The sequence below is a fragment of the Fusarium flagelliforme genome (genome assembly GCF_020744385.1).
Source record: "Fusarium flagelliforme strain FIESC 12 MPI-CAGE-AA-0113 chromosome Unknown B0J16scaffold_5, whole genome shotgun sequence".
In the NCBI taxonomy this organism is placed as follows: Eukaryota; Fungi; Ascomycota; class Sordariomycetes; order Hypocreales; family Nectriaceae; genus Fusarium; species Fusarium flagelliforme.
The window spans coordinates 1,070,604-1,089,865 of record NW_025763507.1 but is presented as its reverse complement, the minus strand read 5'-3'; the positions used below and the strand labels follow the sequence as shown (position 1 = coordinate 1,089,865).

The 19,262-nt window shown below is 48.9% G+C and overlaps 6 protein-coding genes across 6 annotated transcripts; 3 read left to right on the top strand and 3 right to left on the bottom strand.

Annotated features, from left to right (window-relative positions):
- The first annotated feature begins 1,338 nt into the window (after positions 1-1,338).
- Positions 1,339-5,505, top strand: B0J16DRAFT_288844 (uncharacterized protein). Its single transcript, XM_046124201.1, has 4 exons — positions 1,339-2,003; positions 2,053-3,682; positions 3,734-4,553; positions 4,608-5,505. The coding sequence occupies exons 1-4, from the start codon at positions 1,530-1,532 to the stop codon at positions 5,383-5,385; spliced, it is 3,702 nt and encodes a 1,233-aa protein (XP_045981077.1). The 5' UTR covers positions 1,339-1,529; the 3' UTR covers positions 5,386-5,505.
- Positions 5,506-6,553: 1,048 nt separating this feature from the next.
- On the top strand, positions 6,554-8,467 carry B0J16DRAFT_415823 (uncharacterized protein; the record flags this gene model as incomplete). The annotated part of the gene is made up of 4 exons (XM_046133548.1): positions 6,554-6,833; positions 6,902-7,032; positions 7,089-7,355; positions 7,411-8,467. The coding sequence occupies 4 exons, from the start codon at positions 6,554-6,556 to the stop codon at positions 8,392-8,394; spliced, it is 1,662 nt and encodes a 553-aa protein (XP_045981076.1). The 3' UTR covers positions 8,395-8,467.
- Positions 8,468-8,554: 87 nt separating this feature from the next.
- On the top strand, positions 8,555-10,154 carry B0J16DRAFT_150566 (uncharacterized protein). Its single transcript, XM_046122047.1, has 2 exons — positions 8,555-9,297; positions 9,354-10,154. Exons 1-2 carry the CDS (start codon positions 8,940-8,942, stop codon positions 9,863-9,865), a joined length of 870 nt encoding a protein of 289 aa, XP_045981075.1. The 5' UTR covers positions 8,555-8,939; the 3' UTR covers positions 9,866-10,154.
- A 437-nt stretch (positions 10,155-10,591) lies between these two features.
- Positions 10,592-12,168, bottom strand: B0J16DRAFT_385717 (cyclin-domain-containing protein; the record flags this gene model as incomplete). Its single annotated transcript, XM_046131518.1, has 2 exons — positions 10,592-10,765; positions 10,825-12,168. 2 exons carry the CDS (start codon positions 12,166-12,168, stop codon positions 10,592-10,594), a joined length of 1,518 nt encoding a protein of 505 aa, XP_045981074.1.
- Positions 12,169-16,303: 4,135 nt separating this feature from the next.
- B0J16DRAFT_344033 (nucleophile aminohydrolase) lies at positions 16,304-17,537 on the bottom strand. The gene is made up of 6 exons (XM_046128143.1): positions 17,386-17,537; positions 17,276-17,321; positions 17,205-17,219; positions 17,121-17,155; positions 16,828-17,068; positions 16,304-16,767 (listed from the first exon to the last, which is right to left on the bottom strand). The coding sequence occupies exons 1-6, from the start codon at positions 17,417-17,419 to the stop codon at positions 16,449-16,451; spliced, it is 690 nt and encodes a 229-aa protein (XP_045981073.1). The 5' UTR covers positions 17,420-17,537; the 3' UTR covers positions 16,304-16,448.
- Positions 17,538-18,622, bottom strand: B0J16DRAFT_288833 (ERV/ALR sulfhydryl oxidase domain-containing protein). The gene is made up of 2 exons (XM_046124200.1): positions 18,317-18,622; positions 17,538-18,257 (listed from the first exon to the last, which is right to left on the bottom strand). The coding sequence occupies exons 1-2, from the start codon at positions 18,553-18,555 to the stop codon at positions 17,882-17,884; spliced, it is 615 nt and encodes a 204-aa protein (XP_045981072.1). The 5' UTR covers positions 18,556-18,622; the 3' UTR covers positions 17,538-17,881.
- Positions 18,623-19,262: the final 640 nt, after the last annotated feature.

The following is a 19,262-nucleotide window of genomic DNA, read 5'->3' as shown; positions in this document are numbered from 1 at the left end:
AACGAGTCGAACCTTGTAGCTAGTAGTAGCCAAGGACGCTGTGGGCTCAAGCAATAGGTTTCGGGGTGAGCCTCATATCAAGAGAGGCAGCCAACCGGTAGAATCTTGGTATCTGATGACCGAGGCGCAGGTAACCTTGACATCGAGATGTATAAATGAATGCAGGGCGATATTATAGGTACTAAGGTATTGACAGAAATTGAAGAATGGAAGATGATGACTGCCTTACTGCAACTGCTTCTTACCACAAAAGGTGCATCAAAGCGAGAGCGTTAGGCTCTTGCCGTTCCAATTTTCCTGCAAGTCAAGATGCAAGAGCAACCGAGGTCAGGAAATGGCCCATTCTGATTAGGTTGTTCGCATACGGGCTGGGCTGGGCTACCTTTGGTCCCCCGTCGTCCTTGTACCTGCAAATGCACGCTCGGTTGGGCTGCAGTTACTGCATGGAAGTATCGGCTTCCAGGGCTTGGTGGCGCCAGGTTTAATTCGTTCAGAGATTAGAAGGTCGTTACTTCGGGCTTCAAGATGGTCATGTCCTGTCACCCCAATACCTCGTGGAGGTGGCGGCCGGGTAGATTTACAATACGGTACTACCAACGTCTCGCGTCCTTGGTCTGAGTAAGTGTTGGCCTATACAGCCTACAGATAGATACTAGAGTGTGGCTCTATGCTGCTACGGTGACCTCTTTTTGAATCGTTGTTTAGATAGCAAACATGCCAGTTTCTAAAAAGCAGAATAAAGCTCTCCAAGCAACTCATCTTGAGTTGCACTGCTATGAGCTCCCCAATCTTAGCTCTTACTGTAGCTTCGGAAAATGGCCCCCCATCTTGGTTCGACTTACACAGTCAGCGTCGTACCTATTTCCCAGGCACCAGCTTTAGGCTTTTCTCGCTTTAGAAGCGGTGATTGGGAACACAAAGGAACCAGTATTTTTGCTAATCAGACCTTGTGACTTGAGAACACTTAGTTAATTCGTCACCATTCTCGTTTATTACCGTCTCAGTGAGAGTTGAAACGAAGTGCATCGGACTTCGTTTGGTCTCGCACAGGTCGGATCTCCGGAATGTAAACTTTCAACGGTGTATCTGTTTGCAAAGAATATTGCTTGAGGTTAAAGTTTTGAAGCCTGCCAACAAAAACAATATCTCTTCTCACTCTGATTTTATCAGTGTCATGGCAATGATGGTTAGAATAAATTCCGCGCTCAGCTATGAAGGTTTCTCATTGGGTCGCCATCATATGCCCCACCTGCGTGCGATAAGATAAGACTTACGGACCGAGCTCAACTTTTTTTTTTCCGCATTCATAGCCAGCAACTTTTTTTTCTGCCATTGCGATAGCCTCATTCATCCTTTGCGAGCGGCCCAATTGACGAATGTCTACCGCTCCTTACTATTCATAAGGATAGCAAAGGCTTCGCAGATCATCTATATCTCTGCGATTTAATCAACACCACTTGTTTTGGTTACAGTGCTTTTGTGTAGAAGAGAGTAACCAGCACGTTTTGAGGCCGCCCTCTCCAGTCAACATGGCACCCAAGGCCGCTACCGAAACCGAGTGGGATCACCAGTTCCACACTCTGCGCCGCGAAAACCTCTTCCGAAACCCTCCCAAGGATCACAGCGCCTACCCTGCTCTCCAAGAAGCCGTCGATCCCCATCTTCAGTCCTTCAATGCTATCTTCCGCGACGATGGCAAGCCTGGTCTATTGACGCACGGCTTAGCCGACATTGGCAGCAAAACTTTCCTCGATGGCGACGACCGCGCTCCTACTGCTGGCAGGAACACTATCAGCATTCGATACAAGGATGTCTTTCTTCAGAAGCCTCAGATTCCCCCTTCTAATAAGATGGCGCGAAACCGTCAGATCTTCCCCTCCGAGTGCAGAGAGCGCCATGTCACATACAGAGGAAAACTCTCCGCTACTCTGGAGTATCGAGTCAACGGCGGTGACCCGATCGAGTTTACTCGAGAATTCGGCCAGGTGCCTGTTATGGTCAAGGTTTGTCGCAAATCTTCAGTGCTGCAAGTCCCTTACTCACCGTAACTAGTCAAACAGATGCCATCTTGAAGGCAACTCGCCCGCACTCCTTGTTGAGAGAAAAGAGGAGTCCGAGGAGCTTGGAGGTTACTTTGTTGTGAACGGTATCGAAAAGATCATTCGAATGCTGCAGTTGAACAAGCGAAACTTCCCCATGGCCATCAACCGACCTAGTTTCCAGAACCGTGGCCCTGGTTACACTCCCTACGGTATTATTCTCCGTGCGGTCCGTCCCGACGAGACTTCTCAGACCAACGTTCTTCACTACCTCAACGACGGCAACATGACCTTCCGTTTCTCATGGCGCAAGAACGAATACCTTATTCCCGTTATGATGATTCTTAAGGCCCTGGTGGAGACCAACGATCGCGAAATCTACGAGGGACTGATTGGCCCTGCCGGTTCCAAGTCTACCGAGAACACTTTCCTTACGGACCGAATCGAGCTTCTGCTACGCACGTACAAGTCCTACAACCTCTACAGCAAGTCGGATACCCGAGCATTCTTGGGTGAGAAGTTCCGTGTCGTTCTTGGAGTTCCAGACACTATGACCAACTACGAGGTTGGTACCGAGTTCTTGCGAAAGATTGTCCTGGTTCATCTCGGTAACGTTGATGTTACCGAGGAGCAAGACATTGAGAAGTACAAGCTGCTGCTCTTCATGATTCGAAAGCTCTATGCGCTCGTTGCTGGAGAGTGTGCTGTCGACAATCCCGATGCCCTCCAGAACCAGGAGATTTTGCTTGGTGGTTTCCTTTACGGACAAATTCTCAAGGAAAGACTCGACGAGTTCCTCAGCGTCAATGTCCGTGCATCCCTACGAGACTACCTTCGAAGGAACCCTGCTGTGTCATTCGCTTCCGAGGACTTCCGCAAAGAGTTCCCCAACAACATTTTCCGCAAGGCTAACGAAAACCTTGGTAACGCTCTGGAATATTTCTTGTCAACAGGTAACTTGCAGAGCCAGTCGGGTCTCGACTTGCAACAAACGGCTGGTTTCACAGTTGTGGCCGAAAAGCTCAACTTCCTACGATTTATCGCCCACTTCCGCATGGTCCATCGTGGTGCTTTCTTCGCTCAACTAAAGACAACAGCTGTACGAAAGCTGCTTCCAGAGTCATGGGGCTTCATGTGTCCAGTCCATACACCTGATGGTGCTCCTTGTGGTCTCCTAAATCATCTTTCGCACAAATGCTCCATTATGACGTCTCAAGTCGACGTATCTAACATACCACACCTTGCTGCCTCATTGGGAGTTGTTGATGTCTCGTCTGCCTCAACTGACGAGAATGTTCCCGTATTGTTGGATGGCAGAGTCCTCGGATACTGTACTCCCAAGGAGTCTATCAGGATTGCTGACTGCTTCCGATACTGGAAGGTCGAGGGCACCCACGGAGTTCCCCTGCAACTCGAGATCGGCTACGTTCCTCCTTCCGGAGGCGGCTCTTATCCCGGTATCTACATGACTTCGACACCCGCGAGAATGGTGCGCCCTGTGAAGTATCTTCCCCTGCAAAAGGAGGATTGGGTCGGTCCGTACGAGCAGCCCTACATGAGCATTGCCGTCGTGGATCAGGAAATTGAGTCCGGCAAGTCAACTCACGTCGAGTTTGATATTACCAACATCTTTTCAATTTTGGGTAAGTGCACTTCCTTATGATCGTCAGTATCTATTCACTGACTCTTTGCAGCCAACATGACACCCTTCTCAAACCAAAATCAATCGCCAAGAAATATGTACCAGTGCCAGATGGCCAAACAGACAATGGGAACTCCCGGTACTGCTTCCAAATACCGAGGAGATAACAAGAGTTATTTGATTCAAACAGGACAAACACCGATCGTTCGATCACCACTCCACAACACTTATGGCTTCGATAATTTTCCAAATGGGTTCAACGCTGTCGTCGCGGTAATCTCGTATACTGGATACGATATGGACGACGCAATGATTCTCAACAAGAGTGCTCACGAGCGTGGATTCGGTCATGGTACTATCTACAAGACAAAGAAGATTTCACTTAAGGACGATTCTCGAACGAAAGCCACCAAGAGTGTCACCAAGGCCTTTGGATTTGCCCCTCACAGCTATGTCAGTTCCCACCACCAAGGCATGTTAGACGACGATGGTCTGCCTCATGTCGGTCGTCTGATTCAAGAGGGAGACGTCATCTGTGCCTGGCACACCGTGACTCCTGATTACAACGGCAAACTGGTGAACCTGGATGGCATCACCCATTACGAAAAGTACAAGGATTCGGAGGAAGGTTTCATCGACAAGGTGACACTTATTGGCGCCGAGTCTGGTAACGAGCCCCTCCAGACAATCTCTGTCAAGTTTAGGATTCCCCGATCGCCCATTGTTGGTGACAAGTTCTCCTCTCGTCACGGACAGAAGGGTGTTGCTTCACAAAAGTGGCCAACCATGGATCTGCCATTCTCCGAGACCGGTATCTCTCCTGATATCATTATTAACCCTCACGCCTTCCCATCACGTATGACCATCGGAATGTGAGTCCCCCGTCGTCCTTTATATGAGAGTCTAGATTTACTAACAGGACTTAGGTTTGTTGAAAGTTTAGCAGGCAAGGCTGGTGCGCTGCACGGTATTGCGCAAGACGCAACCCCGTTCAAATTTGATGAAGAGAACACGTCAGGAGATTACTTTGGTCACCAGCTGATGAAGGCCGGCTACAATTATCATGGAAATGAGCCTATGTACTCTGGAATCACTGGAGAGGAGCTGCACGCGGACATCTACATCGGACTCGTCTACTATCAGCGACTGCGACACATGGTGAACGATAAATATCAGGTACGAACCACAGGCCCCGTCGTACCGACGACTGGTCAGCCTATCAAGGGTCGAAAGAGAGGTGGTGGTATTCGTGTCGGAGAAATGGAGCGTGATGCTCTTTTGGCACACGGAACTGCTTTCCTGCTTCAGGATCGTTTGCTCAACTGTTCCGATTACTCCAAATCATGGATTTGCCGCCGATGTGGCTCGTTCCTTTCTGTACAGCCTACAGTGTCACAATTTGCCCCGAGCAAGAAGAAGGCTGCAAGTATCGTGCGATGCCGCGCTTGCGCCATCAAGCTCGACGACACGGATGCTGTGGATCTCACAGAGATTCAGGGTGAGATATGGGAGGATGGGCATGGGAACTCTTGGGTTGGTGGTGACCAAACTACGCAAGTTGTCGTCCCCGGTGCGCTCAAGTACCTTGATGTGGAGCTTGCTGCGATGGGTGTCAAGCTCAAGTACAAGTTGGAGCGCAATGACGAGCCTAGAAAGGGCCCTATGAAGCCTATGGCATTGGATGGAGTTCGGGTTGGAAAATAGATGGCTATAGTGTGTCGATTTACTTGATTTTGTTGGAGCTATTATATCTGGAGGTGGCCTATGTATACTCACGAGGGTATAGCACGCTAATACGACTATGAATTACAATATTTTCTCACGATCTATTGATCTTCTGCGGGGCACTGCATTTTTCCTGGTGCACGCAATGACAAATATGATAATGTGTTACAAAACTCTTGACGGAAGATCGAAATCATCAAGACAAGCTCACCGCTCTCCTCACCTTGCCTCACAATCTACTGCGAACCATTGACATGCGCGTCCTTGACTGACGTATACTGCTACTCAAGTACGCCCATTCTGCACCACGACTACAGTGTGCTTGATAAGCAACAGGAACTGGCAACGGTCAACATTGATACCACAGTGGTTAAAGCAAGGATACAACGGAAAACTAAGTTGGGATCTGTTTATAGTAGTGTGTTCTCCATGCTCAGTCAGGGTGTTTTTGTCGCATCTCAATACCAAGTTGTAACTGTAATCACATAGGCTTCATGCAAGAGTCTATCTCCTGTTCGATGTCAGGGTACTCGGCATCTGACTCCGAGCAAACGGCAAGCGGAGCAAGGAAACGTGGTCAGTCGAGTGCAATGCAATGGGAGACAAGAATCATGCTGCGTTGCGTATATCTTGTCGGGGAAACCGAGTGATACAAACAGCATAGGGCGGCTGCTTCTAGCCGAGACGTTGAGCGAATGGCATGGATATCAACGAGTGTTTGTCACTCAAAGGAGAAATGTAACAAGCCGTTCTGTGAATCCGTCCATCGAATCAATGCAAGTCAAGGCATAGTGCACACCACAACGTGGAAGTCCGAAATGGCGGAGTGTTGTGTTGTGTTGTTGTCTTCATATCCACCTGTACCGTTGTTGCTCACTCCAAGATGCAAGATATTAAAGCTTCTTCCTCTCTCCTAGCTTATCGGTTCGATTAATCCGATGAGATGAAACTCTTGTAATTTCCATTTTAACATAGTAGTAGCTGTTGGTTGCACCTGCCTCGGGACGCATATTTACAAAACCTGGGCAAGAGCCAATTGCACCTTCCTAACCTCGACCTCCTGAAAATCATAACTTCCAAACACTTCAATTCGAGTTTTTCTCTGACTTGGTCTTCCTTCTCCCTCTCCTACATGAGGCTCTCAACCATGCAGTCGCGGTTCGTCTGGCTGCTTTCACTCTTTTTTGCTGTCGCGGCGGCTCAGAGTTATTCTTACGGCGTCGATATCGACACACTCACTCGCAGACAAGACAATGGCCGCATAGTTATCAAGCCTCTTCCACAAACCCGAAATGGCACCGTTCCCCTCAGACCTGAGATCCGCGAGATGCAAGCCGACCGATACAAATGGGACCTCTATATCCTCTCCATGAGCATGTTGATGGACGTCAATCAGGATGACCCTGCCTCGTGGTACCAGATCGCTGGTACGTTCTTCGCACTGTCTCAAACAGAAAGCCTTCAATACGGCTATACTGACACTTGGCTTCTTCAGGAATTCATGGCGTCCCTTTCGAAGCGTGGAACGGCGTTGAGGCTGCTCCAGGGGCTAATCAGTCTGGTTACTGTACTCACAATTCCGTTCTGTTTCCAATGTGGCACCGGCCATACTTGACTCTTTTCGAGGTATGAACACTAGGATTTGGATCTCGTTTACCTCACGTGCTGACCATATCCAATAGCAAGAACTTTACCGAATGGCCAACGTCATTGCCGGCATGTTTCCTAACGGGACCGACCGACAGTCATATATAGATGCTGCGCGCGACTTTCGTATGCCATATTGGAACTGGGCCATGCCTGCTCCTGAAGGAGAGTCACACTTCCCTGACATTTTCTGGAACAAGACTATCGCTCAGAATGGTCCTCGAGGCGTCCAGGACATACACAATCCTCTTTACTCTTACCAGTTCCATCCTAAGAACGCAACTGCCATGATATGGACCCCTGTGAGTATTGCGGCTTGATTATGGTAAGGTTCAATACTGATAACTCATCGTTTAGTTAAGAAACTGGAACGAGACGAAGAGAGCTCCAAACTCGACCGAAGCCAGCAACCAGGAACCGACATCAGACAACGAGCAAGTCAACAGGGCTCTGCTCTCAAAGCTCCCCGAGATCCAACGCCGTCTTTCGACGCTTTTCTCCAGTTACAAAGATTTTAATAGTTTTGGTAGCAAGGCATGGGCTTTTTCGAATAACTCAACTCTAGACTCACTCGAATCGGTCCACGACATTATTCATATCTTCGGCGGACTCCAAGGTCATATGACTTTTGTTCCACTGTCTTCTTTCGATCCATTGTTCCTCCTTCATCACACCATGACGGATAGACTCGTCGCAATATGGCAGGCTATGAATCCAGACTCGTGGTTGACCCCTCTACCAGCAGGAGAGAATAGTTTCACATCTATCAAAGGGGAGATGCAAGATTCTCAGTCGCCATTGACACCTTTCTTGTCGTCTGAAGATGGCACTTTCTGGAACTCCGATACTGCCAGAACTACAGAAGCCTTTGGCTACGCATATGCCGATACAGATCTAACAGGGAAGCAGAAAGAAGATGTCCGACAAGAATTACAGAAGAAGATAGCTGACTGGTGGGGAGGCAATTCTGTGTCGCTGCTGGCTTCCACTAAGTACCCTGCGGTCACGGAATGGGTTGCCGACGTGCGACTGAATGTACTCCACGATCATGCCTTCACCTTCGTTCATTTTTTCCTGGGCGATCCCTTGGGTGGTCAACAGAGTTGGCTCTCTGCGCAAAACAATGCGGGCAGTGTCTTAGTTTCTAGTGGCCCAAACACGACAGCGGTGGTAGGGGTGCATTTGACGCCTGAATTGATGAGTGGAGTCCAGGCCAGAGAGATGATTGAGAAGCTACAGTTCCGTATAGTCGAGAACGGCAATCTGGTACAACCGGACGATGTAGATTTACGCATACAGCTTGTCGGTGATGATGGAACATTAATCAAGTTGTGGGGTTAGATTCAAGGAGTTTGAAGTGTTTAGGACAACAGATTATCACTACCTAGGAAAGGATTCGTCCTTAATTAGATACAAGATATTATTAATAATTTATGAAAGAAGCTATTCTAAGAATACGTAAAAGTTTAGGAGATTTTATGCAAGGTCTTTAGGTAAAATAGTGGGAATAAATAACATCACCCAAAATCGAGGTAGCTTATATTACTGTGACTATTGCTCTGCTTCGTATATCTGTGTTTTAGATTCGTGCTTCATGGCTTATGGGGTAGTACCGAGGCTGGTACTCCAAAGCATAACGAGGTGCTTTCCAGTTTCGATGCAGGCTAACGTTAACCGTTCTTGAATTTGGAGGTTGGATTGGGGTTGGCGTTCGTGGCACATGTTCATCATGTTGGCAGTGTAACATCAAACCGGCCGCCGTCCCCAAAACGCCAAACGCCTTCTTTCTGTCTTTGATCATTAACTAACCTTTGGCATAATCAAGACTCGAAAACACAGGTTGCTCTATCCAGATCGTTCAACTTCACATACAACCAGTTACAAAAATGTCAGAATCAGATATCCCGTCTGCTCCTCCACCATGGACTCTCAAGGGCGACATTTACGCCTTTGTCTTCTGGACTTCCCGTGCTCAAGCGGGCAACCTTCCCGACATGGCATATTCGCCTCTCGAGGCAGACTCAGACTTTGCCAAGGAGCAGAAAGCGATCGGCGGACTGGGTATGATCCAAATCATTCGGTATACGGATTCTCCCGTTGGACCATATGATGAACTCATCCTGGCACCGGGCACTTTTGGGTACGAGAAGGAAGATGAGAGTGGGAGGAGAGTGAAGGGGAAGGGCGTCAAGATTACGAGGATTTATGTTTCGCAGAAGCATACCTGCTATAATGGACGGAAGAGTATGTCGAAGCGGCTGCGTATTTCTGCAGTTCTTTCTGCTAATCCCCATGTTTAGATTGGAATGTTCCAAAGCACCTCGCCGAGTTCATCTGGACCAACAACTCAGACGGTTCGACAACCGTTAAAGTATATCCTAACGATACAGCTCCCACAGACTCAAACTCGGGCTTCACTGAATCGGCTGTGCCAGCTTCTACTCCCTTCTTCCAAGCAACCTTCAAGTCCATTCAATACACACCTTCATTCCCATTCCGAACCTCGTGGCTGAACTACCTTGGTTTTGACACCACTCTTGTCCTTCCTCCGCTTCCCCAAGGCACTGGAAGCCAAGGCGAGCTCCCTGGTACTGACCGCTGGTGCTCTGTTATTCCACAGCAGTCGAGCTCCAAGTGTAAGGTGGGCTGGTTTGACGTTGAACAGCATCGTGACGAAGAGGGGAATGTGACTGGTGCATTCGAGAATTTCTGGCCTGGTTGGTCCAAGTGGCAGTTCGGGTTCAAGATGCAAGATTCGGTTATCAAGTTTGACGTTCCAGAGACCTGGGAAGCTTGTAAGTCGAGACTGTGAGCTTCAGTGGCCTGTAGGAAGCGTCAGGCTATTGCCTTCACATGGGTAGGTAACAGGCACGTTACTTATCCTGGAACAGCTAGTTTCGAGAGGTACAGGATTGGGCGTAGTAGAATCATATCGGTAATATATAAGTAAGCAAATGCATCTTTGCCAGAACACCTTCAGCTCCAACAAGAGCCAGGAAACAATGAACCACAATCCCAATCTCACGACCCAACAGGTTGCCTCTGTTGGCTCTCCGTATCCGTGTAAGAGCCCCCAGTCTACGCAAGAAACACAGATCCGCTAAGCTTGCTCGCCGTCACGATCCGTACATCAAGTCATTAAACGTGTCCAATGCACTCGTACATAAAGTAGCCTCTTCAAGCCAGCCCCAGGCATGCTTCATGAGGTTCCCCATCCTTATCATCCCCTTCTGGCGTTCGTTACATTGATTGGCGCACCTTTTCATAACTATCGGTGAATCCCAGGATAGAAAAGTGACCGATCAATTTATATTGTATTGCTGTGTCTTGGCCTTCACATACCAGCGATATGTCGCAAGACCATTTGTTCCTCGGAAGATCGCCCCACGCATGCGTCGCATTGCGTGGACGTCCTCGGTTGTCGTGGCAATTAGGATTGACTCGAGACCACGCAATGACACAGGCGGTCAATGCTTGTTATCGCGGATGACAGCTTGCAAGACATTGGTCTTGTCTGGTGCAGACTTCATGATTTCATTCATTCGGTGCCTCCAGTTGCCGCCTGCTTAGCTACCACCTCTCGGGCATAAAACTCGACCAACATAGTCGCATACGCTTCCAGATCTTCCACTGGAACTGCGAGTCGAAAATCGTTGAGGAGGAGAAATTGGAGCTCAAGATGATTCAATTCAACCAGTGGCAATCCACCAACCTGTACCTGATGTCAGTCTTCTACCCGGTCAGAAAGAGGCTACAAACAAATATACATACCTTGGCATATCTCGAGTTAGTGTAAAAAACATCCGAGAAGAACTTGCTCGCACACGTGACACCAGAAATGATTAGACGATGAATGTTGAAGCTATCAACAACGAAGTATGTTGCAGCAGCAATAGCGGGGTGTTCTGTAGGAGTGGCAGCTCCTTTGCTGCTACTTGAACGGCCTTGTCCAGCCGAATCGGCCATCTCCTCATCATCATCATCGTCCGCAAGATCTGAATCGCTCTCATCTGCATCGCCCACACCCTCGCCGCGCATGGGGGTGTCACGTGAAGTATTTGCGTTTGTTTGCCGCGACTGTGTCTGCCTTCGAGCCTCTTCGTTCTTTGTAACCATATCGTTGACGCGCTCTGTCATACGATCGAAGTATACTAGAAGACTAAGAAATACTTCGTAAGTGGTAGGGCAATATTTATGTATTCTCGACAGGTAGCTGAGGATAGTAATAGCGGGAACATTCTTGCCATGAAAAGCGAGAACGGAATGATTCAAGGATGAGATCGAGCTGCCGCTCGTATCGCCAGACTGACTGGCCTGCTGCTGATGAGCGACGTTGCGCTGCATCGCATCGTGTTGCAAATCGTTTGTGGTGGTGATTTTTGTTAATAACGCGGCTACCATTTCGATAATATCCCCTATAGGCATGCCACTGATTTCATACTTCATTTGCTGAAGAGGGGGGTCGTTAAGGATGCCGGATCCGCCATTGCCAGATAGTAGATCGGCGCTGGCCAAACTCTGAATGTGTGCCAGATCGCGAATATGTATAACTGTCTGCTCTGGCTGCTGCGAGGGTGCGCCAGAGAGAGGATAAGTAGGGTTGGGTATTTGAAAGTCGTCGGATGCAGGAGATGGTTGTTGAGCAGTAGAGGGATGTGATGTTGTGCCGGACCGCGAAGCGTGACCTAGGGGACCAGAGTCCCTCGCGTCGGATGCCATAGACGAGCTCTTTGCATCATCGGCGTAAGCTGGGCCGGTAGCAGCAGCAGGTGATGAAGATGGAGGCGGGGAAGGGAAGCGTGAGGCTCCGCCAGTGGCCGACACGTGGGCGGATTCGTGACCCGCAGACGCTGGAGTAGGTGTAGAGTCTGAAGTCGATGCAGTTGCCGATGTTGCTGTCGCAGGTGACCACGTGGTAGAGGTTTGATTGCTGCTGAAGTCGACAAGTTCTGCTGTGCGTTGGGCTCGAGGAGTGGTGGAGTGTCGTGAACGGCTACCAGATCGATAGGACGAAGAAGAATCGTGTGAGTGGTGGTGTTGGAGGGAGGGGTTGGCAATCATGTTATGAGGATATGAGGTGGTGTCTGAAATGAAGTCGCCGATCACAGCTGCCATAACATCGCTATCGGGCGAAAGCTCGTGAGTATGCTATTATTAATTTCAACGGAAGGGTATCGTGTGTTGTCGCTGGTCTCGCAAAGGGTAACGTAGAGCAATATCGCAAGCAGGCGGACAGGTATACTGCGGGACAAGACAAAAATAAATTATTAGTCGTCAAGATCAGAGATGGATAATAATGTTGCAGGTAGTTAATATCGCTTGGCAGGGCAGATGAAATGCGTAAAAAGGGTCTGAGGCAGGGCAAAATGGAAGCGATGACGATGTCAATAGCCAAGACAAGCAAGTTGAGGAAGTCGAAAAGAATCAAGTCAAATGGAGGGGACAGAGTAAGGTAGAGGAGGGGGAGAGGATCGGGCCGGTGGAGACGCCTGGGCTGGGAGCCAGAACAAGGACAAGCCCGACAGATGCTGGAGATTTTAGAGGCTGAGTGAGCAGTCACTGGAGCCACTGAGGGGAGTCAAGGTCAGGCTGACTGACTAGCGACTGGTGTGTCGTCCACTGGACTGGGCTGGGCTCCAGCTGTGACACTGCAAGACTCGCCCCTCACCAGCCCTCGTGGGCAAGCCAGCGGGTACCCTTGGTATGGATACCGTGTGGTGGTCGAGGCGGCTGGCGACCGGATGGATGGTGGGGTCAAGTCCGCGCTGCGCCGATTCATTCTCCCCGACAAAATCTCGGAACCGACTCAGTGATGCATCTCTCGGGCCTGATTGGTGCACAGTTGTGCATCAAGTCAGGGTCTCGAGTGTTTTTTTGCCCTCTTCTTTTTTCTGGACTCTTCGAGAGTGTCCCAATACAATCCGTGGTCTGAAGCTCATTTTTGGAATCTGTCGACACAAGGGAATTCCTGTTGGGTGGGGTGCGGTGTCATCCGTCGTCGATCATCTCCTGTCAAGAAGATGCGGAAAAGGGTTCATCTTCACTTTTCGTCATTCGACATAGGAAACATGGTTTGCGCGGGTATACGTTGCAAGCCCAATACGTTGACGTTTGAAGATGTAGCCAAAGTGACCCATATGGATCTGGATTGCCCCATCAAGTACTGGATCGTTGAACGCACGAACTGATGCGTTACACCGTCGGCCATGGTAACTGATGTGGCGTCGTAAATTCGCATCCATCCTGATAAGAGCACAGGCCGACGACGTCACCACCCCTGCCAACATGTGCATTGTGCAGCCATCCAGACTCGAAGCTCTTTGGATGGCTGGTCTGGTCCCTGAGACTTCATCGCCTGCCGTCCGCTTTGTTGCAGCAGTTCCATTCTATCATCTGGTTTCACTCAGGTTTCACGGACTGAATTCCACGCTCGTGTGCTGAACGGTGACGACGTGCGATACACAAACGCAAGTTGGATATTAGGGCAAACATGAAACCAGGCACATGAAACATATAGAAAGTGAAGCAAACAAATCGTGCACTTACCGAGATTTGGGTATTTGAAAAGCAGGTTCGTTTAACAAGACGAAGCGGTGACAGCGCGAAGACAGAGGATGCAACGACGTAAAGAGGACTACGCGCGAGTTGAGGTAGAGTACCTAAGATAGGAAGGATATGGTCTGATTCATGAGTGTAAGATACTCGTAAAGAGCCTCTTCTGAGTTGAAGTAGAAGAGGTTGAGTTAAAGGTAACGACTAGCAGCGGGTAGGATGATTGGCTGCCTTAGGTAATATTGAAGCGTGATGCACGATTAAGAATCAACAAAGTTGCGCGTATTCCGGCGAAGGCGACGGAGACGGCGAGTAGCGGCCAACGGAGCGGAGCGCACTGGTTGAGGATAAGTTGAAGGTTCACCTGATCAGCGCTTTTGGATAGCAACCGCAAGATCGCCTGATATCTGAAGAGTGTAAAAACTGCAGTTGTATGCTGCAGGTAATTCTGCGCTCTTTAGGTGCAAGATGCTAAGAATGGTTCGAGGTTCAAAAACACATCGGGGACCTAACATAGTGTAGGCACTCGGTTACGTTGGGCTCTGTGACGGATTGGCATTGGACATGCCAGAAGGAAATAGCCAGCGGCCTAGAAAAGTCGTAAACTCCGATCCAACAGACAGAAAAGACGCGCAAGCGAACGCCTGGAGTTTCGACGAACGCAACTGCAAATCTTGGCCCAAACGCAGCCAAGTCGAGTCGAGTCCAGGGGAAGGCACGACAGCGAATTGAATGACACGGCTCTGAGTGATGTTTGGGCTCGGTCGACCAAAATAGTTTGGCCCAGATAATCGTAAGGTCCGTTCACTGGGGCTGTTCTGGATCTGAATCTAGCGCAAGGGTCTCTCCAGGCCTGCCAGAGTCAGGTAAAGTCAGGCGAGTGGCTGTTCGATAGTGGCTCGAGCTCTGTGGAGTGGGGTTGAGATGGGGATCGAGTTGATCAACAGCGTAATCATGTAGGATTTAACAGCTCAAGGTACGTAAGGCTTAGTGAATTTCTTTATAAAAAGAAAGAAAGACAGGTCGACTGCGTGGAGATCTTTCATGTGCTCGACTGATGGAGAAGCCGGGGAAAATAGGGGTGTTGCTTTTAATAGACCCCGATGGGTAGGAACTGTTGGGCCACCTCTCGCTAGAGGTCTGTACTGTAGAGGTATATCAAAAGTGTCAGGGAAGGATCTCATCGTTTGTTTCCTTCCCGTGTCAACTGCCTCGCTTACAATCGCTATGTTCTCCTGGGTCATCTGTTTGGGCCACACCTTCCCAAACAGATTCTAGTTGTTTGCAGATCAGGGGTTATGTATGGCAACCACTACCTAGGTAGGTAGATATCAACAGGCTTCCTGAAAAGAAGGGAGTGACAGATTCCTTTCGAGTTACCTGTGTTACCCATCTACCTCAGTAGTAGTTACTGAACAACAGGATTGGATTCAACTGTCCTCGGACTTTCTCCTATGAAACCTAGAGAATTCCTGATAGTCAACCAAACCCTCTTGTTAGTCAAACCCGGCCCCTCCCCGACTCCGAGATGTTCCCCGAACCAATGGTTCAAAGCACGTGGGCACGTTTTTCTAAGAGAAAGTCCGCGATAAACTAATTCAGTAGAGACAAGTAAACTTTGATATCTGAATGGTAGGTAGGAGATAGGATAAAGCTGTCATCTAAGGCTTAGGATGCCAAAATAAAAAGGACTAAGAGCTGGCATAAGGTGGCCGAATTATTTCGTCTCTTAGGCTCTCAAAGACTAAATCTTCTGACACCCTGACGAATGCGAAACAGCAAGGCTCAAGTGATCTATTTAAAAGTAAAACTATATGCTGCCTCGAACCTTGATATCCAAAACGCTCCGTTTATAGAATCTCTCAAATGGGCTCCATGGAGTCTATCGTAATTCCATGACCGTTTGTGTATACTCAAAGTGTGTATCAACTCCAGCGTGAGTCTTACAGAGGTCAATACGCCTGTCTTCCTGGTATCATAGAGCTCTCGCACACTTGTTGCACAACGAGATAATAACCACGGGTTATCTGTAGGTCGGCATGCCACCCACGATATGCACAACTCGTCACACAAAGTGCGCGGTTTATACTGAAAGACGGTCCCTGAATCACTCTTCGGGAATAGTCCTACCTACTATTTCATCCCCTGCGTGATTTCTTGCTGACAAAAGACCGACATCGGGTGCAGCATATTTGCGGCGGCAGATGTGAACTCACGATTGCGTCTATGCGGGGGATGTCTTATCTGTGGCATTGGACGAAGCCAGCGACGATCTTCCTCTCCTCTCATGCACGTACACGTGCCTCGTCAACGTTTTTGTTCCTGGCGGTATTACTCCAGACAAATAGAAAACTACAGGATACCACGAGGCCTCGCCGCGATAGCCAAAGATCTGCTGAGAATTGGGTCAATAGATAAAGCACGGTCCCTTAAATCTCTAGTCTTTGACCACAGAGCATTTATTTTCCGAGCACATGGCACTTTTTGTCTCAACTCCATATTATGTATCACCAGGTATCTACTACGCAGGTCTCGTGAGCCTCTCATTTGCTGCTCAGAGTCCACTCCGCTGCGAGTCTAAATACACAGTTTTAATCGTCTTTCTAAGCCTCGTTCTAGAAAAGCGGTGAACTTTTCAGATAGACGCCCGTCAGTGTGTCAGAAGGATTGACCGCTTTGAGCATAAGAGACGAAATAATCTGGTTGCCTTATGTTGGCTTAGACCAATGCTTAGGCTACTTTAGGTTCCATTTAGACTATTAGTGAGACTGGTAAGGTATTGGCTTTCTTTATTCCTTTATCTAGTGATCATTACTCTTCTTCCTCTGTCCTATTCATTGAGATTACTCATGTCGCACAGCGTAGTCGGTGTCAGGGAGGTACAGGTGTCGGTCTGCTCCTTCCTTGGTAAGAACGACCATACGAATGACACCACCAGAGCTACCGTCCCACTTGATAGCCTCCCTCAAAGCTCCCTTGACGAAGTTGACAGCGTCGTCCTTCTCCATGCCCTCTCGCCAGTTGGCATCACAGTAACCGTAGATGTAAGTCGATCCGGAACCACCGATAGCATAGGATTGCTTGTGGAGGGAACCACCCAGGGGAATGGAGTAGACTTGGCCACCGAATCGCTCATCCCAACCAGCAATAATCAGACCGGCACTGCATACGGCGGTTAGCTCCAATAGATATAGGGGATGGATTGATCAGTCAAGGACGTACGATAGACGGTCTTTGTTGGCGTAGCAAATCTCCTGGAAGATTGACGCAGCGGTCTGTGTCATGGGGGGCTTGCCATTTGTCATGGCGAACAGTCCAAGCTGGTATTGAACGATGTCGGCAACAGCCTGAGTGTCGGCAGCTGAGCCGGATCGACAGCACCAGATGGTGTCGTGCACTCTTGTCAACTTGTCTGTCACTCGGTTTGCAATGTAGGAGCCGGTCGTTGTTCGTGAGTCCGCACCTAGAGAACATCAGTTAGCATTTGCGTCGCTATTGAAAACAACGATGCATACCCAGAATAACACCGTCCTTGAAGGTAACCGCCATACTAATAAACCGTTAGGCAATGTCGTTTGCATCATCAGATAATCACATACATAGAGGTTCCGAGGCTATAGGCTTGTTAGTGAGCTGCGCAAGACAACAGAGAATCCAAGTTAATACTCACTTGACCTCTCCCTTCTTGAGGCGGTCCATATCTACATGGATACCATCTGGCGATATTGTAAGCTTCAATATCGACAAGGCGAAGCTATGACGAAAGAGTTCCCAACGCACCCTCATTCAACACTCCAGCGTTGCCGAACTCCATTGTGACGATTTTGGATGGTTTTGTCGAAGTTGTAAGAAATTGAGCGATCGGTCAGGTAGGAGTCGTGAGTCGTAATGTTTCGTTGTCGTTGGTCGTTGCTTGGGAGGGCAGGAGCTCTAGAAGCTCGGGCAAGGCAGCTCTGAACGCGCAGCCGCGAAACGGCTATCGCCACGTGATTATGCACGTGACCTCATCTCTCGAGATGGGACAGGAAGCTACGGCTGGGAAGGTATTTGAATTACGGAACTAAGTGAACTAATGCTGTTAAACCGGTTCATTATTGCGGGCTTTAAATATATTTCTTTGTACACATGCATTCCTCCAAGATAAGTGGTGCGAGAAATTGCAGTAGTCGTTATGTAGTCGGTATAAGCAGACCGGTCCAGCCGGGGCCAACACATGCGGATTTCTTTCCAGCCTTAAATTACTTGTGCATTTAACCCTGGAGATACGCAAAGCAAACTAATGCTTGTGTAGCTCTTGATCAGGTCCCTCGCCCTTGACGCCCTCTACACCCTCCTTCTTGTCCTTGTCGCCACATCCACAATCGTAGAAATCACCGATGTTCTCACAGTCGAACAAAGGCTTGTGTACTCTCTCGTTGACGATGTTGTGGGCAAAACACAACCATCCAGCGGCTGCGTTGCGACTGCTCGTCTGGGGAGGATATTGGGCGAGCAGCTTTCGGAAATGCGCCGCACACTGGCCGCAAGGGTAGAGTCGGGCAAAGAGGTGCATGAAAGTTTCGAGAGCCATGCGATCCTCCTTTGTCGGCTTATCGGGGAATCGTGCCATCATTGTGTGAAGAAACTTCCACGTCGCGTGGCCAAGCTCAGCCCTGGTGAAAGGTGTGTTAGTGGCACGTTGCATCGGAGATTTGGAACTCAAATGACATACTTTAACGTCGCATTCTCAAGCTTAGGCGCAATCGACTCGCCCTCGAGGAGACCCGCGGGCATGGCGCTGAGGTCGGCCACGAACTCAGATCGAGGGGCGTCCTTCAGGGGCAATTCAACATCATTGTGAAGCTTGGGAAGAAGTACACTGCGCGAAGGACCAGAGAAGAAATAGGACAATGTGAAGAAGATACCGAGAACCAAGACGAAAGTCAGGGTCAGATGCTGTCGACGAGCCATGGTTGCAGCGTTAAGTTATAAAAGAGTGTGAAATGGAGGTCAGTCCTCCGTTTGTGGTTGATGGCTCATGATAAGAGTAGATAAATTCCGGCCTGGACCTGGTATCGAACGAGCTTCTAACGTAGAAATCCACTAACCAATTTCAGCAGAGGACCCTGCGTGTCCTGACGCAGCGGGGGGTTATTGAATTCACACGAATCACATGCGAGAATACAGGTAGAGTGGCATGAGGTGGGGCCGGCCGTCTCCGGATCTGATGCCCGTTGATACAAGTGGGTCTCGTGGCATCTGACGTTTAAATATTGAGTATCATGTAAGTGAGTTCGTACGTTTATTCTTCAGCTTGACACTTTAACTGGGCTTACTGGTGGAGCGAGCTTAGCAATACGAGTATGTAGCTAGTGCTGCATGTCGCTAGTAATAATCAATCTCACGGAAAGAATGGTCAGTGCCCAACCATTGCATCAAGGTTGAAACAACCTCAACACATCAGTTGTTTATTCACAGAATTCGGTTGCTTTTGTCAACGGGTAGAGTAAGGCGGATACTGAAATGTCCAACAAAGTAGGAGACCTATTGGGCGCCCAATACTAAGAAGACCTACAGGGAGTAAAGTAAGAATACTCCCATCGATATAAGGCTACCCTATACAGTGTGTTGAAGTCGGGCTTCTATAGTATACATGTCAACAACTTTCTTGAAAACCT